This window comes from Grammomys surdaster, unplaced genomic scaffold (assembly GCF_004785775.1).
Source record: "Grammomys surdaster isolate TR1022 unplaced genomic scaffold, NIH_TR_1.0 1164, whole genome shotgun sequence".
Lineage (NCBI taxonomy): Eukaryota > Metazoa > Chordata > Mammalia > Rodentia > Muridae > Grammomys > Grammomys surdaster.
In genome coordinates, this window is record NW_021605583.1 from 6521606 (window position 1) to 6535999 (window position 14394).

General features: G+C 54.4%; 3 protein-coding genes across 6 annotated transcripts; 1 reads left to right on the forward strand and 2 right to left on the reverse strand.

Moving 5' to 3' along the window:
• Nucleotides 1-676: 676 nt before the first annotated feature.
• On the forward strand, nt 677-3283 carry Rnf26 (ring finger protein 26). The gene has a single exon (XM_028783769.1). The coding sequence runs from the start codon at nt 1101-1103 to the stop codon at nt 2373-2375; it is 1275 nt and encodes a 424-aa protein (XP_028639602.1). The 5' UTR covers nt 677-1100; the 3' UTR covers nt 2376-3283.
• Nucleotides 3284-4864: 1581 nt separating this feature from the next.
• C1qtnf5 (C1q and TNF related 5) lies at nt 4865-6763 on the reverse strand. Of its 4 annotated transcripts, none has more exons than XM_028783726.1 (3): nt 6668-6763; nt 6031-6297; nt 4865-5745 (listed from the first exon to the last, which is right to left on the reverse strand). In XM_028783726.1, the coding sequence occupies exons 2-3, from the start codon at nt 6242-6244 to the stop codon at nt 5228-5230; spliced, it is 732 nt and encodes a 243-aa protein (XP_028639559.1). In that variant the 5' UTR covers nt 6245-6297; nt 6668-6763; the 3' UTR covers nt 4865-5227. The 4 variants fall into 4 exon arrangements, with proteins under 4 accessions (XP_028639559.1, XP_028639558.1, XP_028639557.1 ...); XM_028783725.1 differs by having other exon boundaries at nt 6634-6756; XM_028783724.1 differs by having other exon boundaries at nt 6551-6736.
• Nucleotides 6764-7480: 717 nt separating this feature from the next.
• On the reverse strand, nt 7481-12222 carry Mfrp (membrane frizzled-related protein). Its single transcript, XM_028783729.1, has 13 exons — nt 12042-12222; nt 11854-11956; nt 11632-11745; nt 11321-11530; nt 10960-11173; nt 10622-10752; nt 10386-10511; nt 10181-10257; nt 9195-9343; nt 8622-8770; nt 8407-8535; nt 7801-7928; nt 7481-7717 (listed from the first exon to the last, which is right to left on the reverse strand). Exons 1-13 carry the CDS (start codon nt 12093-12095, stop codon nt 7493-7495), a joined length of 1809 nt encoding a protein of 602 aa, XP_028639562.1. The 5' UTR covers nt 12096-12222; the 3' UTR covers nt 7481-7492.
• Between the last annotated feature and the right edge of the window lie 2172 nt (nt 12223-14394).

Genomic DNA, 14394 nt, shown 5'->3' on the forward strand with positions numbered 1-14394 from the left:
TAGGGGTCAAGGTGGTAAAGCAGAGCGCCTTCATTCTGTGGCTCCTTTTCTCAATGACAACGGATCTCCCCTAAAAATCTTTTTCTCTTTGTGAATAGCTTGAGACAAGACGATAATCTTAAATCTTAAAAAGGGTTGTATTTTAAAAATAAGTAAGATGAATGAGATGAGGCAGCTGGTCCTAGCGGGACGCAGAGGAGGTACTATCCCAGAGTTCAGCCCAGAGCTCAAAGAATGCACACTCCAGGACCAGGAGCAGGTGGAGTTGGGACTTCGGGGCGACAACACTTAAAGGCAGCCTTATTAAAGTGTGGCTCTGGCTCTTTAAGGGGCGGGGCGGGACGGGGTGGGGAAATTATGCCGACAAGCTAACGGACCTATCACCACCTCAAAGAGGAGGGGCTTTAGAAATCTATTTCCACTCCTCTCATTGGAAACGATGCCTTTGGGCACCATTCAAAAACACCAATGGTTTGTCGACATTTCTGCCATTGCCCCTCACTGATTGGCCACAGGCTATAGTCCCGCCCCCTGTTTGCCCCGTCCCTTCGCAAACAAGATGGCGGCGCCCAGCGGAGTCAAGGCTGCGCTTGGGGTTTGCCGAGCCTGACTTTCTGTCCCGCTTTCCCTTTGGGTGCCACTCGCCGCGAGCGGGAGGACAGGGGCCGGGCGGGGACAGGGGCACCTGCGTGGCTGGACCGCGAGCCCGCGCCCAGCCTGAGCCACCCCCACCCGGCCCCGGCCCGGCCCTTCCTGATTCTGTCCCATCCTTCCCGGTCTCCTCCGGCTCTGACCCGTTGCCCGGCCTTGTGTGCTGCTCCAGGCTTCTAAAGCTGAGGTACTTCCTCCAGTCCGGGCTCCCTGTCACTTTAGAGATGTTTCACCTCGTCGCACCCGTACATTCCGCCTTCCAAACCGGGACGCCTTTCCCTCTTGTGAAAGTCTTCCCTCCAACCCACTTGTGTAGACCTTGGTTCTCCCTTGGTTAGATGTTCACATCCCTTCCAGATTAACTCAACTCTCCGCAGTATTGGCAACCTTGACACCGCCTTCTCTGAGGAGCCAGCCTTCCTTTTGTCCTGAACCCCACAGCCCCTATCATGGAGGCTGTCTACCTGGTGGTGAATGGGGTGGGCCTGGTGCTGGACTTGCTGACCTTGATGTTGGATCTCAACTTCCTGCTCGTGTCCTCCCTCCTGGCTACCTTGGCCTGGCTTTTGGCCTTCATCTACAATCTGCCACACACGGTACTGACTAGTCTTCTGCACTTGGGTCGAGGATTCCTGCTTTCTTTGGCGGCCGTAGTTGAAGCAGTGGTCCGATTTACCTGTGGGGGATTGCAAGCCTTGTGTACTTTTCTCTATAGCTGCTGCTCTGGTTTGGAGAGCTTGAAGCTATTAGGGCACCTGGCCTCTCATGGCGCTTTGAGGAGCCGGGAATTACTCAACAGGGGCATCCTGAACATGCTTTCCAATGTTCATGCCTTGCTGCGTCAGGCCTGTGACATCTGTGCTATTGCCATGAGCCTGGTGGCCTATGTGATCAACAGTCTGGTCAACATCTGCCTCATCGGCACTCAGAACTTCTTCTCCCTGGTGCTGGCCCTGTGGGATGCTGTGACAGGGCCTCTTTGGAGGATGACAGATGTGGTGGCTGCTTTCCTTGCCCACATCTCCAGCAGTGCTCTGGCCATGGCAATTCTCCTGTGGACACCCTGTCAACTAGTACTGGAGTTGTTGGCCTCCGCCGTCCGCCTCCTGGCCAGCTGTGTGCTTTTCCACCTCACTGGTTTGGTGTTGCTGGCTTGTGTGCTGGCAGTGATTTTGATTGTGTTGCACCCAGAACAAACGTTGAGGCTGGCCACCCGAGCTCTCAGTCAGCTTCACGCCCGCCCGTCCTACCACCGGCTTCGAGAGGATATTGTACGGCTGTCTCGCCTTCCATTAGGTCTAGAGGCTTGGCGCAGAGTCTGGAGCCGAAGCCTACAACTGGCCAGCTGGCCAAATCGGGGAGGAGCACCGGGAGCCCCCCAAGGTGGCCCCAGGAGGGTGTTCTCAGCCAGGATCCAGCCACAGGATATTCTTCCTGATGCAGAAGAGGAGGTCATCAGAGCAGCATCTGCTAGAGGCCGGGACAGACTCAACGAGGAGGAGCCTACATCTGGGCAAGACCCATGGAAGTTGCTGAAGGAGCAGGAAGAGCGGAAGAAGTGTGTGATTTGTCAGGACCAGAGCAAGACGGTGCTCCTTCTGCCCTGCCGGCACCTGTGCCTGTGCCAGGCTTGCACCGAGATCCTCATGCGCCACCCTGTTTACCACCGCAACTGCCCACTCTGCCGCCGCAGCATTCTGCAGACCCTCAATGTCTACCTCTGAGGACTCCCTCCCTGCCTGCCTGCCCATCCTTTGCGCTCCACACACCAGGACAGCATCAACATTTTGCCTCTGGGTTCTGGCCTGAGTCTTCTTTGCCCCGAAGGCGACTCTGCCAAGCCTCAAGCCATATATCCAGGACATGTAGCTGGAATACTCTGGAAGACTCCAGTCTGGGTGGGACAGAGTAACACTTTCTCTAAACCCTGTGTGGGGCCCTGAGATGCTGAGGGTGGTGAGTATGTCACTATGCAAGGGCCCTGAGACTCTGTGGTGGGCTCTTCTGCGCCTGTCAGGGCCTACCCAGATGCCTGCCTCTAGGGCTGTCCGTCTCTGCTTCTGGCTTTTTTGTTGGAGTTTTTGGTCCTTTCCTCCTCGGCCACACCACGCCAGTGTCATTTGAGGATTTTGGCAACTCATGGGCCTTGGAGTGACCTTGATTTTTCTTCTTCTCTCTCTCTCTCTTTTTTGTTTTTTTCTTGGTTTGGAATGATCTTGAACCTTTAATGTTCAGCCAGAGCCTCTGCCCTGGTGGGTCTGGGAGTAGAGACCCGCAGGTGCCCTTAGAGAGCCACTTCTGCCTGTCATTGTCTTTTAAAGACTCCCAACTTGATCAGACCCTGGGGTCAAGAGTTTATCCCTGGGTACAGGGGTGCAGCTGCACCTGGCTTTGGGACCATTTACTCTCAGTCACCCCAGCTCCATGGGGAGCCTCAGAGGGAACAACCAGATGTCTGTTCATTCCCTACACGGCATAGAACATAGCATTCCTCCTGGGCTCTCTCCGGCAGTGGAGAGGGCATTCTGCACTTTTCACTAGTGTCCAAACAAGGGGCTAGGCCTCACGGGTCACGGCGCCGTCAAGTCGGACTGTCCAGTTTCTATGAATAAAGTTCTGTTGACAGCTCTAAGTGTGGTCCTTGCGAGTGCCAGCAGGTGGTCAGCCGGTGTGCCTCCAGGTCTTCTGAGCCGGGCTAGAATAAGAAGCAAGCATCTAGATTGCGAGCTCTAGGGGCGGGGATGAGGAGATAGCATGTCTGGCTGTGCTGAGAGGAAAGCCCACGGCAAGCATGGCTGCTTAACGCTTGCCCTTCTGACCTGCCTTGAAATCAGTGGTTCTGAGTCACCTTCTCTGTAGTGCATTACAAGCCTTTATGAGCAGAATGTGAATTTATCTCTGTTCTTCTGTGTTCCTACTGTGCTAATCTTTCCAGGAGGACATAGTGGAGTCTGCTGCCTGGTCCTTGTCTAGTTTTTATTGTTTGTGTTTTTGAGAGAGGGTTTCTCTGTGTAGCCCTGGCTGTCCTGGAACTCATCAAGCTAGCCTTGAACTCCCAAGTGCTGGGTGTAAAGGTGTGTGCCGCCACACCCATGCCCTGCTTGTCTTGTGTGTGTGTGTGTCTTGGTACAGGGCCTGGTAACTGTGATGGGCTGGAGTGGAGGACCTTTTGCTGCAGGTGTGAGCCTAGAGCCTATGGGCCTGTCTGGAAGACACAGGAAGCCTAGAACCCTCTGATACAGTTACCTTCCCACCACCAGCAGGATTAGGGGATCACTCCCATAATTTAATGTTACATCTAGAAGCCCAGTGTCTGAGACTGTTTTCTGGATGAGGGAGAAGATGCTGGGTCCTGAAGGAAGTCCCTTCACTTTGCATTGAGAAGTTGAGCAAGTGCGGTTGGCAAACCTGGGTGTGTTTGCTATCATTAGTCTGAGCCTGTTAAACTTGAGTGTCATAAGAGGTGAGCCCTCAGGGGGCCTGTGGTCAGCCTCAAACTTAATGGCTTGGCCCACCCAAGCTGTGTCCAGCACAGTGGAGACAAGTTCTCCACCTCAAAATTGGAGGCCTGTGGCAGGGCTTGCCTCCCCGCAGGGAGCTGAGCTGGGTGAAGCCTGGCTCCTTTCAGTCTCTGTTTAATGTGGAGGGTAAACATTTTATTAGGGAAGATAAACTTCCTGAGCCGGGGCCACGGACCTACTTTTCTTTTACTCCATCTGGAATTCTTTCTGCAGACCTTAGTATCTGGTTCCCTAACCACTTTGGAAGCCCAGACCAGTCTGGAGCTTGGGCTTCCCCTTGTGGTCATCCCAGGAACTACTCATCTCTGGGTGGGGTGACAGCCATAGCTTTCTAGTTAATGTAAGAAAGCAGGTATCTTCATCACTGTCTGGCATGCAGTCAGGGCAGCCATGATTGAAAGTTCCTGGTTCTTTGTTAGATCAGACAGTGGCTGTTCCCACTTGGTTTGTCATCTCTGAATTAAAAACAAACAAACAAACAAAAAAAAAACATGTCCCCTTTTCTGAGTGGCCATAGCCCTAAATCAGAAGTTAACCCCTGGTCAGGCAGGGGTTTACCATTTACACATCCAGGTGGCAGCTCTGTGGAGCCAATTATCGTAGGTCTGCTTGTTTGGATCTCTGTATCATGGCCCCACCCCCCCTCCCAGGAGCCTCCTGCTGTGCATCCTCAGAAGAAAGGGAGAAACTAGTGGGAGGATTTTAGGTTTATTTAAGTGACCTCTGAGAAAAAGGCCTGCCCTGGGAGTCAAGGACCTAGAGAGAGCACAGGACTAGGAAGGGAGTGTCCCACCTTGGAGTCCTGGGCTAGGAACTCACAGCTGCCAGCCTACCGCATTCTAAAGTCCTGGGCAGAAACCCAGCCACTGCTCCACGCCATCTGTCTTGACCTCAGACAGCCTCTGTCTCCATTCATTGCCAGCAGTGAGAGGTGGCTCCCTCTCTTCCTAGTCATTCACAATATTCCAGGGGGCCAGCCCTCCTGGTATGCGCTGCGCTGGTCAGTGTCATACCCTCCACTAGGGAGCAAGTGCCAGCTCCGGGTTCACTGTATTTTAAGCGAAGACTGGGGAGCTGTGCCAGTCAGAATAGACGAGAAATCCAGAGAAGGTACTGTCGGTCTTGATGCTGGCATAGATGCCAATGTAATCACCCACGCCCACCTGCACCCACACCTGGTCCTCAGGTTCTAGCCTTACCATTGCACCCCCTGAGAGCGAGGCTGGCTTGGGCCACCCCCCGAAAAACTGGAAGAAAGAGGCGATGGACTGGCCATTTTTGACAAGATCAAACTGCAAGCTGGCCCTGTAGACAGTGGCGTGGACGGCGAAGTAGTAGACACCAGGCACTTGGCAGGTGAACTTGCCAGTAGTGGCATCATAATGTCCCTGCTCATTGAGCAGCACACGGTCGAAGGGTAGGGGCATGTCAGCTGGCGGAGGTACCCGGCTCTCTGATCGCTTGGCACTGAAGGCTGATCGTGGGGGCACTGAGCACTCCCCCGCAGGCCCGATAGCCCCCATGGGACCTGCCTCCCCACGCGGCCCGGGCTCCCCACGTGGCCCAGGTAGTCCTGCAGGGGATGGAGAGGGGAAAGGGGAGAAATGAGGAGCTGCAGAAGGGTGACAGTTAACCACCCTAAGTCTCCCAGCCTCCCTGGCTATTGCCTCCTTCTGGGAGCAGATCTGAAGTGCTGAGTTTCTGATTCCCTGGGGCTGACTCACCCTCTGCCTCCGCAGCCCACCTCGTCCCCCTGCAATGGAGGGAGAGTAGCGCCCCCTGGTGGGACCGTTGACCGCCCAAAGAATCCACCAGAGCAGTTGCATGATGTACCCATGCAACGAAAATGACTTCTTACCCGGTCTCCCGCCCTCGCCTTTCTCTCCCGGAGCTCCGGGTGCACCGTCGCGGCCATCACGGCCGTCGCGGCCAGGCAGGCCTTGGCTGCCATGGTGACCTGGTGTGCCTGGAAGGCCGGGCTGCCCGGGACACAGGCTGGGGATCTTGTTGTCGTCCAGAGGAGGAGAGCCTGACGCCAGACCCAGAAGCAGCAGGGCAAGAAGTGGCCTCATGGTGGTGACCCCGGAGGCCCAGGTAGCCAGGATCCTCTCTTGTAGTCTGTAGGCTGGGCAGGACCAGAGTTGGAACCCAGAATCTTGGGACCAACCTCGCGCCCCACCCAGGTGGAACCCAGTAGGTCCCCGCCCTACAAACATGCCTTTGGGGTTGAGTACAGTGTGATGGGGTGAAGATAAGGGTGTCCCCAACCAAGAACTGGAAAAGGAAAGGAGAGACAAGCCCTCCTCCGTCCCCTAGCTGGCGCCCAGGCTTTCCCACAGTCCCCTCCCCCACTTACCCTCCTCCTTTGCCAAACTCACCCCTCCCGGCTCCCCAGCTCTCCCAGCTGCTCCCTTTGAATGGCTTCCTCAGACCCTCCTGCTGGCCCTGCTCCCACTCCTACCCCAACCAGGCAGCCCCTGCCCTCGCTGACTGACTCCTAGCTTCTGGTTGCTGCTTGCTGGCTCCACAGCGCTCCTCCCAGACTCCTAGAGGAAACCAGTTGTTCAGAGGCCAAGAACTCCCGGGGCTGGGAAATAGCAGGGAAATAACTCGTGGTGTCGCCCGGCGGCTGGCCAAAGTTGTGGGGGTGTAGGGGGTGTGGAGAAAGGAGGAGGAGGAGGAGGAGAGAGTTGAGCCTGCATTACAGAGAGGCTGAGCTGTGAGACAGACACTTGCCTCCAGTTCCCAGGAGCTGGAGGGAGGGAAGAATGGGATAATGATGGAGTCCAAGGTCAAAACTCTCGTGTGTGTGTGTGTGTGTGTGTGTGTGTGTGTGTGTGTGTGTGTATAGGAGTGGAGAATTGGATTAGTACGGGGCCCAGGGTGAAGAATTCCAAAAACAGAGCAAGTTGGACCTCCAGGCTTACATTAGGGTCCCAGCACACACAGTTTTGTTGACTTAAATGAAAAAGCTTGAAGGTCAGGTAACAGTGAACTTGAATGGAAAGGGGGAAGAATGAAGACGGGGAATCAGGGTCAGAGACGGGGACAGGAAGTCTGCTAGGCTGCCCAATGGCACAATGTGGGGCCTGGCCACTGCCTCGGGCTGTCATGGTAAATAAGAACTGGGGAAGGTAGAGGAAAGATGGGATGGTCCCATTAGTCCTGGGCAGAGTTGGAACTGGTCCTTTTCCTCTCTGAGAAGTCCCAGAGGGTGGGCAGAGTCTCATGTCCAGGCCACCCTTGCCCTTCTCCTCTGCCTGCACTGCCCACCCATACAGGTAGAGAAGGCTGGGCAGAGGGTGGGGGCTGGCTTCAGCTCAGGGCTGGGAGCAAGCTTCCAGGCTAGCTGCCACAGGTAGCCTGTTGCAGTTGAAAGGCCAGGGGGTGCCCAGTAATGCCAGGCTGGACTGGCACTGCTGTTCTGCCTCCTGGCAGACAGAACGACAAGGGGGTAGGATAGTGCCCAGTGAGGTGCATCGAGGTACAAGCAGCCCACAAAGGAACCTCTGGAAAGTCTGGTAGCAGGGTAGACTTGTCAGACTCTGTGGGAGGAAAGATGGCTATCAGGTGTCCAGTCTCCGAGTGCCCACTCTTCCCATGGTTTCCCTCCTCTCTGTCCCAGCACCTTGTAGCCTCTGAGGATGTCTGTCACTTCCGTCTGCGAGGCTAGGCCCACCCAAATGTTAGGGAAGGCTGTGGTATTGTAGCTCAGACCAAGGCACATCTCCACCTGGACAGGTTCACAGGTCAGGTCTGTAGAGGGGAGAGTTGAGTCACTGGAGGAGAAGCCACTGCCCGGCTATTGTTTCCACACGGATCACATGCACTTCTGAGTCTCTCAAGAGGCAACCACAGAACAGTTTCACACATTCCAAGGAGCCCTGCTGTTTTCCGGAGGCTGTTTGCCAGCCTGTGGCATCATGTAGGCCCCTCTGATCATAGGCAGTGTGGAGCACCCAACTGGGGTCTGTGTTGTGAAATAGGCTGTGGAGAGGGACTCTGAGTGCCAAAGTAGACAGGTCTCAAAGCCTCTACCATTGACGCCTACATTCCTGGGTCCTCTCAGGGGACACCACCAGCTGAGAGTCCCATCCTTGAAGTGGTAACAGGATGAGGAGAGAGAGGCTCAGCCATGAACTATGAAGGAGGAAGGAAGGGGAGTTGAAGAACGTGTGATAGGGAACCCTGCCTGTTCTGACTGGCAGGGCTTGCTCACAGTAAGGCTCCTTACCTGGTTGTGGGGACAAGTGGCTGCTGCAGTTGTCATTGCTGTCATTTGCACAGTCTTTCCACAAGTCACACATCCACTGCAGATCCCTGTATCCTCCGCTCTGGCAGAACTCTCTGGGCCCACAAAGGTCTGTGGGCACAGGGGCATGCCTGTATCTACTGTCCTCCAGGGTACCCTTTAACGCTCCTTGGAGGACCTCTGCTGCCCACACCCACCTGTCCAGGGGCACCCACTCTCTGTAGTATTGATGGCCTGGTAGGTGGCTAAAAAGCCCCCACTGCTGATACCAAGGTCGGTCTTGAAGATTACAGCCAGCTGGTGCTTTGAGGAGATGAGATGAGGTAGTGACTCTGCTTCACAGAACCTGCCCAGAGCAGAAAACTATCCTGGGCACAGGCCACTGGCCAGCCCTTGAGGCTCTGGGCTGGACTCTTGGCTATGCCAAGGCTGAGTCATGGGGCTTAGGGTCTGGGGACTCATGCTGTTTGTCACAAGAAGTATGATATGCCGTCTTAAACTTGAGCCACTTTGAAGTGGGGAGAGTTGGGGAAGCTGGGAGGAGGCAAAGGCCCTCCCTACACGTGGGAAGAGCGAAACCAAGCAACTGCCGAAGTGAAGGGCTCGCGTTGAGAAAGCACGTGCTGTCTCAGGATCCCAAATAAAAAAGATCTCTAGTTTATAGAGCAGCTGAAGACGGTGAAGCTGGGGGACTCACTTGGGCCTAGCATATGGAGCCTGGCCCACCAGATGGAGCATGGGATGCCGTCCACTCTTGCCCTGATTAGTACCTGCCCAGGAAGCTAAAGGTTCCCGAATTGCCGGCCTCATACACCTCCACGTAGTCAAACTTGCACTCAGCCTGGGCTTCCAGGCTGAAGTTGTGGAACTCTAGTTTTATCCCGTGGCCCACAGGCACTTCGATATACCACGTGCAAAGCTGGGGAAGGACAGATGTGAGGTCACTCACGGGGACCTTCCCCTGCCCCAGCCCAGACATGCAGGCGGCTTCTCTGCCCGGAGCAGACTAGGCAAGATGTGAGTGGCTGTTGCCTATCCCACTTCTATCATGGTGCCTCTTAAAATAGAAATGCCAATCAGGCATAGTGCTGTACACCTGTAATCCCAGTGCTTGGGAGGCAGAGTTCAAGGCCAGCCCAAGCTATGTGTCAAGTCCCGTAGCAGCCTCCTGAGCTACAGGGAGAGAGTGTCACAAGAAGCCAAGGACCAGGGATATAGCTCATCGGTAAAGAATTTGTATGACCCTGGGGTCGATCCTCAAAGTGGAAAAACAAACAAACAAAAAACAATCCAGTAGATGTGGGGTATAGGTGCAGGGATGGGGGTGCACACCTTTTAGTTCCAGGCAGAGGTAGGTGGATCTCTGTGAGTTCCAGGCAAGCCATGGCTACGTAGTGAGATCCTGTCTCAAAACATACAAAAACCCCAGGCCTGGCATGGTGGCTCACACTTCTAATCCAAGCACTCAGGAGGCTGGGGCAGAAAGATTCTCGCCAGTGACAAGAGCAGCACAGGCTATAGGGTGTGACATTGTCTATCCATAAAGAAATGCCTTTTCAAATTGTCTGGTCTCAGAAATAGATGTGTTTACCCAGCCTGGAGATATCCAGTATACAGTCGGTGCTTAAGTATGTCTCCTGGCCTGCATAAACTTGTTTTAGCGAGTACATTCCCAGGCAGAGTGTTCCCAGGCACACTGACCTAGCCACTCTGGTGTCTTATGAGGACTATACCGTCCTGAAGGCACTGCACTTACCTGTTGGTGAGGGTAGTGCTGTGGGTAGTTTGGGGTAGAGAACACCCCATAGAGCCCAGTCAGGTTTCCTCCACACCCTGTAGAGAAGCCAAGCGGCTCATGAATAGCCAGGCAAGAAAATTCTGGGTCAGTGCAGGGGATCCCAGCCTGAACCTGGGACAGAAGCCTGAAGATGTGCTTGCCCTGTCACTCGCTGGGCCCGTACCCAAGATCTCGGCACTGCAGTTGGCCTCGTCACTGCCATCGGTACAGTCGGTAATACCATCACATACAGAGTCACGCTTCAGACAGAGGAGCCGGTCACAGCGGAACTCATTCTGGGCACAGCTCCCTGGAGAAGGGCAAGAACCATCTGGAGTCAGAATTCCCCAGAGTTTCCATCATGTTTGCTGGGAATAGCTAAAGGAGAGGTCGCTGGGGACATGGAGGGAAGTGACTTACAATGTCCAGGGGCCACCGCTTGGTACCAGGCGTGGAAACCAGACCCTTCCACATCATTATCAGAGACAAAGGACACACGGAGGTAGCTGGTATTGATGTTTAACGTAGCAGGAGGTGTTTTACCACACACCCTGTAAGAAAGCCAGGTAGAGGGTGATGGAGGCTCTGAACTCAGGTAAGAAACAGATCAGAGAAGGGAAGCGAGTTTCCCTAGGCCACACAGCAAGGTGCTCGCAGGGGAGGAGTCAGAGGTCACCCTGTTAATTTTCTTCTAGTCCAGATTTTTTGTCTCTGTACCCTTCAGACATGTGGGATTCCCTGGATGCAGAGGGACCCACCTGAGGAGAGGACCTGCAGGTTCTGAGATAATTTCCAAGCGATCAAACAGACAGGTGGCGATACTTTCTATGCCGAGTGCTTGAATCTTGAGCTGTATTGTCTGGCCTGTGGCTACCTGGATATGCCAGACGCAGTGGCTGTGGGGTGGGTAAAGGTCTGGGTAGTTGGGACTGCTGAAGAAACCACTGGGACCAGGAAGGAGGCCTCCGCAGGCTGCAGGGGATGGGGGTGGGGTGGTGGTGGGGGAGAATGCAGAGGTCAATAGGAGAGAGGCCTTCCCCCACCTCCAAGGTTCCTTTTCCACGTTTTCCTCCCCAACACCATCTTGGGCCTTCTCCAGAGAGTACCCTTGGGACTTACTGGGCTGGTGTGTAGGGCTCATGACTGCCTCCTGCTGCCCTGTGATTGCTGGGGTGGTGGCGGCTGGGGTGGTGGCGGCTGCGGTGGTGGTGGTGGTGGTGGTGGTGGTGGTGGTGGTTGGGGTGGTGCCAGGAATGGTCCCCATGGGGGTGAGGCCTCCGATGGGCAGTGGGTTCTTGGTAGTCCTGGGGAGGGATGTGCCCTGCAACTCTGGAGGCAAGCATGGAGGAGCGCCGTTTAGAGGAGCAGGTTCCTGGAGGCTGGCAAAATAGCTTATGGGCTCTCCACGTAAAGCCCTCTCAATGACTCACGAGCTAGGATGACAGCCACCAGTAGCCCCAGCAGAAGGAGCAGCAGACCACTGAGCAGCAGGATACAGAACCAGGAGAAGTGGCAGTCTGGTTGAAGCCCTCGGAGACGCTGGGCTGCAGGGGGGACACAGTGGGCTTTTGAGAGGCCCCTGCGTGGGGCATCCCTCACACCACCTTAGTTCCTGGGTTCTCTCTTATGCCCAGGCAACCCCGGATAGTCACCATGCCAGGGAGCTTGGAAGTCGCTGCTGACATCTTTCTGTAACGCTGATGGAGGGCAAGAAGGCCCTGCTTCCGGGTCGAAAGCAGGATTGCAGAACTCTGTCTGGAATGGAAGTCAGGGCCTTATGAGCTGGGACATGCAGGGTCACTAGGGACATCTTGGGAGGGGGGTTCCATGTGGGCCTTACCTTGCTGAGCTCAGTTGCCTCTGGACAGAGGATGACATCGGCATAGTCCTTCATGGCTTAAAACTCTGCATGGCGTTCTGGAGATCCTATGATAGCCCGAGTGTCCCCCCAAGGGTCCACTCCCTGGTCACAAGCCACCAATCAAAGAAGCGACCTTTGCTCTTGCGGGACAAGGCTCTCAGGAGACGCTGGTTCTCTGGTTGCCTTTGGCAGAATGGTTGGGGCCCCAGGCTACTGTGGCTCCATGGGGGTGGGGTGGGGGGGAGGGAACTGATGCAAGAAGGAATTCACAAAAGGCACAGAACGGTCCTTAATCCAACTCAGCTGAGGATGCTGAGGTCAAGACCCTGGCACTGAGTAGCAATCCTTAAAGGCGCAGGCAGTGGCCGCAAACACCAGCAGAGAAAGCTGGGTGCTCTGTGGGATGTGGGGTGGTGGTGGTGGTGTCACCATGCTCTCCTCCTCACCCAAGGTATGGAGGGAGTTCCTGGGGAGCTAAGCTTGGTAAACATAACTGAAGTGCAGGCATTGGAGCTTCAGGTGAACAGAGACAGAGGCAGCAAGTGCTGGGGTAGAGGCAGGCTACTTTCTTTTTTCTTTTCTTTCTTTCTTTTTTTTTTTTTGTTTTTTTTGAGGCAGGGTTTCTCTGTGTAGTCTTGGCTGTCCTGGAACTCACTCTATAGACCAGGCTGGCCTCGAACTCAGAAATCCGCCTGCCTCTGCCTTCCAAGTGCTGGGATTAAAGGTGTGCGCCACCACTGCCCGGCTCAGCAGGCTACTTTCTAAGGGTCACAAAGTCAGCAGCCCACTACTCTCCGTCTGAGTGGCAAAGTTTTCTTTTCTCTTTTCTCTCTTTCTCCCTTCCTTCCTTCCTTCCTTCCTTCCTTCCTTCCTTCCTTCCTTCCTTCCTTCCTTCCATCCTTTCTTTTGTGAGATGCTCTCATATAGCCCAGGTTAGCTTCAAACTCTTTATGTAGGCAAGGGTGACTTTGAACATTTTTTTTGTTTGTCATTATATATACATATATATGTATGTACCGTATGTATATCATACATGTCTATAGGAGTCTATATCAAGACAAGGTCTCTCACTTGAACTCAGAGCTTGCTTGGTTTTGCTTGTCTAGTCAACCGGCCTCCTCCAGGCATCACAGATGGGGCTGCTCTGCCCGCCCAACTGGCGATCACAGCCTTTCTGTGGGTGCTGGATATCTGAATAGAAAGCGCTTATTACCCACTAAGCCATTTCCTTGATAGATTCTGGGGCTTCTGAGCCTCCTGTCTGTATTCCCTGGTGCTAAAGGGGCAGCACGGAGCAGGGGTTGGACCCTTCGTATGTGCTAGGTTAGCACACTAGTAACAGAGCTGCAGCCCCGGGTCTATCTTTTGTGGTTGTTTTGTTTGGAGACAGGGTCTCACTCTGTTGAAGCTAGCCTCAACCTTGGAGCCATCCTCTTACTTCAGCCTCCCAGAAGTTGGGGGTCACTTTTGTTACAAGAGGAGGGGGGATCGCAGGAAGCCTGGCATGAGATTGAGGGATTGGTTCCCAGGTCTGGGTCCCCAAGCCTGAAGGAGGGAGGATGGGTGGGAAAAGGATTGTCTGTCATTGTGGCTGGGTCTGATGTGGAGTCTGGCTGTTGGTCCTGGTTGCTGTCATGGAGTAGAAAGGACGTGCTGCATGTCCCAGTCTGGCACAGCTGTTTCAGGGATAAAGGCAAGGGACTGCCAGCCTTGTCTTGTTTAATCACAGTGCTGGGCAGGGCTGAGAGTCCAGAGACAACTTCGTAGTCCCAGCTACTACTTACAGAATGTCTATAATGCTTCAGGCCCTGGGCAAGAGATCTCACACGATGTTTTCTCTCCTTTTATACATAAAGCAATGAAGCAGCCATTTTACCAAAGGTGGTATTTAAGGCTCTGAGATGTTAAGTAACTTCCCCCAAAGTCAGGCAGCTGAAAAATAGAGAGGCATTAAAACAGCACGTTTCTGCCCTCAGGAAAGAAGCCTTTCTGCAAGTTCTCTGTCTACCCTCTCCAGAGGCCTGGCTGCATCTTCCTGGACTCTAAATATGCAGCCCAACAGCCCTGGTCTTTAGGGAAGGCCAGCTTTGGTAGTCGCAGGGGCAAGTCTCTTGAAGGGGCTGTGAGAGGCATCCTTTGGTCATAAGTCTTTGCCTATTCTGGTTGGATCACACGGAGCAGTAATGGTCCCTTGAACCGTTCAAACCCACGGGAAGAGTTTGCAATCGCTAACCATTGTGGTGCACACCTTTAAACCCAGCACTTGAGAAGCAGGGGAGAGAGATCTCTGAGTTCGAGGCCAGCCTGGTCTACAGAGTGAGTTCCAGGAGAG

Coding starts and splice junctions, on each gene's coding strand:
- Rnf26 (XM_028783769.1), top strand. CDS start 1,101: ATGGAGGCTGTCTACCTGGTGGTGAATGGGGTGGGCCTGGTGCTGGAC.
- C1qtnf5 (XM_028783726.1), bottom strand. CDS start 6,244: ATGAGGCCACTTCTTGCCCTGCTGCTTCTGGGTCTGGCGTCAGGCTCT. Junction 5,746..6,030: donor AGGCGAGGGCGGGAGACCGG/GTAAGAAGTCAT, acceptor CATCCCCTGCAG/GACTACCTGGGCCACGTGGG.
- Mfrp (XM_028783729.1), bottom strand. CDS start 12,095: ATGAAGGACTATGCCGATGTCATCCTCTGTCCAGAGGCAACTGAGCTC. Junction 11,174..11,320: donor GAGCCCTACACACCAGCCCA/GTAAGTCCCAAG, acceptor CATCCCCTGCAG/CCTGCGGAGGCCTCCTTCCT. Junction 10,753..10,959: donor CCTGCAGGTCCTCTCCTCAG/GTGGGTCCCTCT, acceptor GCTTTCTTACAG/GGTGTGTGGTAAAACACCTC.